Source organism: Nicotiana sylvestris, chromosome 8 (genome assembly GCF_000393655.2).
Source record: "Nicotiana sylvestris chromosome 8, ASM39365v2, whole genome shotgun sequence".
Taxonomy (NCBI): Eukaryota; Viridiplantae; Streptophyta; class Magnoliopsida; order Solanales; family Solanaceae; genus Nicotiana; species Nicotiana sylvestris.
Window position 1 is genome coordinate 212,939,253 of NC_091064.1, and position 4,048 is coordinate 212,943,300.

Here is a 4,048-nt window from a genome sequence, read left to right on the forward strand (position 1 = left end):
TCTACCAAGCTACGTTCTCTGGAGAAAGACTGCATAAAGAAAACATCAAGACTGACTGGGAAAAGAAAAGAGTCGTAGTTAGGATTTTACCGAGGAAGGGTATTTTGGGGTTTATAAAATAATTTAAGGGATAGTAAAGTAATTTTTTGGTCAAACGAAAAAAGCTGTTGAGCTAAAAAATAATAAGTTGGGGGAGACCAACTTATGACTTTTAGCTTGTTTTGGCTTAAAAGCACCCTAACTTAAAAGCACTTAGATGTTAAGCAAAACACCAAATTAAGCCAAAAAATGCCACCCAAGCACCCTCTTATTTTCCTCCTTTGGTTAATGAGTAGAAAATCTTTGCCGGAAATTTTTTTCTAGTGTTTGGTTAGAGAGTAGAAAATATTTTTTGAGAAAAATATTTTTTATGCTACTCTCCTCACTCCCTCCCCCTCCCCCCACCCCAAGTCCCTATGTTTCCTTGCTCCCCCCTCCCCCCAAATAGCCAACATTTTTAGGACTCTATTTTCTTCGAGAATTTAATAGGTCTTCTAAAAATTCACACAAACCCAAAAGAACTAATGTGTTGCTTTACTCTTTTACGCAAAAATAACGTTGAAATTTGTGCTCCATAACCAAAAAGAAAATACTCTTTTTTTGGTTGAAAAAGAAAGTACTCTTGCTACAACATGAAAATAAAGTATCAATTTCATTGAAATAAAAAGAAATACTTTTTCTACATCATGAAAAGAAAATACTCATTTTGTTGAAATTAAAAAAAAAATACTTTTTATATATCATGAAAAGAAAATATTTTTTTTGTTGAAATGAATATCAAGTTAGTAAGAAAAAAAACGGAGCGGTCGTGATTATTTTGTAAAAATTTCCAACCCTACTGAACTTGTGGTTATGGAAAATCCATTGATTGTGGTCCGACCTTCTGTACAAGGATATTAACAACTGTTATCTCATATTTAATTAATTCACTTTGATCTTTCTTACTGTCAAGTCTCCATTCTCCTTTTGATTTCTTGTACACTTAACAAATTGTCACGTATAGTTTTTTCAAATAAATATATTATATTGATGCATTCCTACTGTACAGTTTGCGTTCCCTTCTTCCCAAAGGCACTCATGCGCGACTGTCATTCTCTTTTTCTATATATTCCATACTATATATTTTACGCAAATTTGACGTGAGCGAAACATGAAAATACTGGTTATATATAAGGAAGCATGTCGTAGATCCGAATAATAGATTTTAAAGTTGTGCAGTTCTAGAAAGACTTTGCGTGAACTATGGCATATGAAATAAATAATTAAGTAGCTATTCCAACCCTCTATGTATTCTTCACAAAACATTCATGTGTATATAGGCAATCAAGTGCCGTTGTTGAATATATAGAGAAACTTAAACTTGCATAATTGCATTCGCCTAAAAGTTTGACTTTTATGTTCCGTCCAAGTTCATTCTTTTTAGCTTTGATTTTTCTTTTTGCTATTATTATTATTATTATTATTATTATTATTATTATAAATGGTTCTAGCTGTGGTATTAGGCCATACGATTATCTAGCTACATCATCTACAGGTTTTAGTAGCACCACCTTGCACTATTATCTTGACTAGTCTGCAAGTCCAGCCAACCCATTACATTATCACAAACCAAAATTTCCAACAAATTAAACCACGTAATCAGTAACTTAACAACGACGGTGCCCCATTTTTACCCTATAAATGCCCTCCTAATTAGTCCCTCATAAACACCAAACCATTGAAATCTAGCCACTATCACTTGCCACGCTTTATTACTCACCAAAATGAGTACTCTCATTTTCATTCTCTTTACCCTCTTCTTCACATATGCCAATGCAGCTACCATTATAGTTCGTAACAATTGTCCCTACACGGTTTGGGCTGCCGGAGTCCCCGCAGGAGGTGGCAAACGCCTCGACCGTGGCCAAACATGGACGATAAACACCCCTCCGGGGACTAAACAAGCCCGAGTTTGGGCCCGAACCGGATGCAACTTCGATGCATCCGGCAAGGGAAAATGCCAAACAGGAGATTGTAATGGTCTCCTTGAATGCAAAGCCTTTGGTGCACCCCCAAATACACTGGCTGAATTTGCACTAAATCAATTTGCAAACAAAGATTTTTTCGATATATCCCTTGTTGATGGCTTCAATGTTCCAATGGAATTTAGTCCTACTTCCAATGGGTGCACCCGTGGCATAACATGCAAAGCTGATATTAATGGACAATGTCCTAAAGAATTGAAAGCTCCAGGAGGTTGTAATAATCCTTGTACTGTGTTCAAGACCGATCAATACTGCTGTAACTCCGGCAACTGTGGACCGACGAATTTTTCGAGGTTTTTTAAGCAGAGGTGTCCTGATGCATATAGTTACCCTAAGGATGATCAAACTAGTACTTTCACTTGTCCTGCTGGTACAAACTATAAGGTTGTGTTTTGTCCTTGAATGGATTAAAATTTCATGCGGTTGTAATATTAGTATAATTTAGCTATCTACTTTTGTATTTGGATAAAGCAAATTTATCCTCCTAGCTAGGAGGTTTAATTACTACAAGCCAAGGAAAATAAAGAACATCTTTATGATGGGGTTGTTCGGTTGATTACCATGCTTTTATCAAATATCGTTTGTATTGGAATTGCTCCAAGTTGCATTACTGGCAAATTCACTCTTTAGTTGTTCTATTTGTTTAATCAGATATGGTTTGTTTGAAATCTTGATCCTGCTTCAATTTTATTTAACTATTCCGATTTTTTGGTTAATATTTATTTGTTAAAAAGAAAATGGTAATCCTTTCACATGATTATGTACACGATTAATAATGTGGCCCCAGAATTTCTTGCTAAGCTTTGTGTTTGACAAAAAAATATAAACTTTCGGTTTATTGGCCCAAGTAAAAGTTAGTTTTGAAGACTGACAATGGAACTCGGACATGAACCAGATACATCCTAGTGAAGCTTAGATATGCTCAACTCAAGCATGTGAGATGCACGTGAAAGAGATAAACCTAACTTATCAGAAGTAATATCTCCTGATCATAATCGAAAAGGTTGCATAATGGATAAGGAAAAAGACTCCTTACTCAAAGAGATCACGATTTAAGAGAAAGATGGAGTTAGAGGTTGAGATCAACTAGAACTCTTCCACCAAGGAAGAGTAACATCAGAATTCTAGTCAATCTCTATTTACTAACTCTATAAATATCAGTGTTGTTCTCTTTTATAGGTAACGCATATAAGTAGAAGTTAATCATGAATTGAGAGCAAAATAGCAAGGCAATTTTGTAAGCAATTTGTGTGTGATTCAAGCGTGCAAACCTGAAGCTACATGAACCAGATAGAAGAACCAGTTCCAAGTGACTGTCTTTTATTCTAGTTCAATTATAGTATGTGTTTTCATATTGTACCTTTCAGTTTATCTAGAAGCAATTGTATTAGGTACTCAGAATTTTCAAGTTAGAGTTAACTTGAAGTTGTCGCAACAGTTGAGGCTGTGTGCTACAATGAGATTAGAGTTAGTCTTAGGTTTACAAAAAAGTTTTTGTAAATGTAGTTTTTGGCTCAGTGATTTTAGTGGAGAGTTTGGGAAAATCCTACTGGAAAGTAGTTCGTGATTTTTTCACCTTTTGAGCCAGGTGTTTTCCGCATAAAATCTTTGTGTTCTTTAATTTCTGTACTTATTATTCTGCAACAGTAGTAGTTGGAACACATAGAAGAACCAGGTCCTTCCATAATCAGTTTAAGTGAAAAATTGGTCACCACATAAATCACCCCCTTGTGTGGTATTGAAGTCTAAAATATTAATTAGTATCAGAGTAGGTTATCCTTGAAGAGGCTAACACCTTAGGAACAGATCAAGATGAGTGAACCACCTGAAAACTAGGAAGAACAATCCATTGCAAGACCTCCACTCTCCAATGGCCAGTACTACTCGTGGTGGAAAAACAGGATGAGAGATCGTATCATCGGAGAGGATTATGAACTATGGGACATTGTTACTGATGGTTCCTTGGCCACCATGAAGAAGAATGT

The 4,048-nt window shown here is 35.6% G+C and overlaps 1 protein-coding gene across 1 annotated transcript; it reads left to right on the forward strand.

Annotated features, from left to right (window-relative positions):
• The first annotated feature begins 1,739 nt into the window (after positions 1–1,739).
• On the forward strand, positions 1,740–2,731 carry LOC104223001 (thaumatin-like protein). Its single transcript, XM_009774353.2, has one exon. It carries the CDS (start codon positions 1,803–1,805, stop codon positions 2,463–2,465), a length of 663 nt encoding a protein of 220 aa, XP_009772655.1. The 5' UTR covers positions 1,740–1,802; the 3' UTR covers positions 2,466–2,731.
• Positions 2,732–4,048: the final 1,317 nt, after the last annotated feature.

What these genes read in the sequence shown, in the direction of transcription:
- LOC104223001 (XM_009774353.2), top strand. Translation starts at nt 1,803, where the DNA reads ATGAGTACTCTCATTTTCATTCTCTTTACCCTCTTCTTCACATATGCC.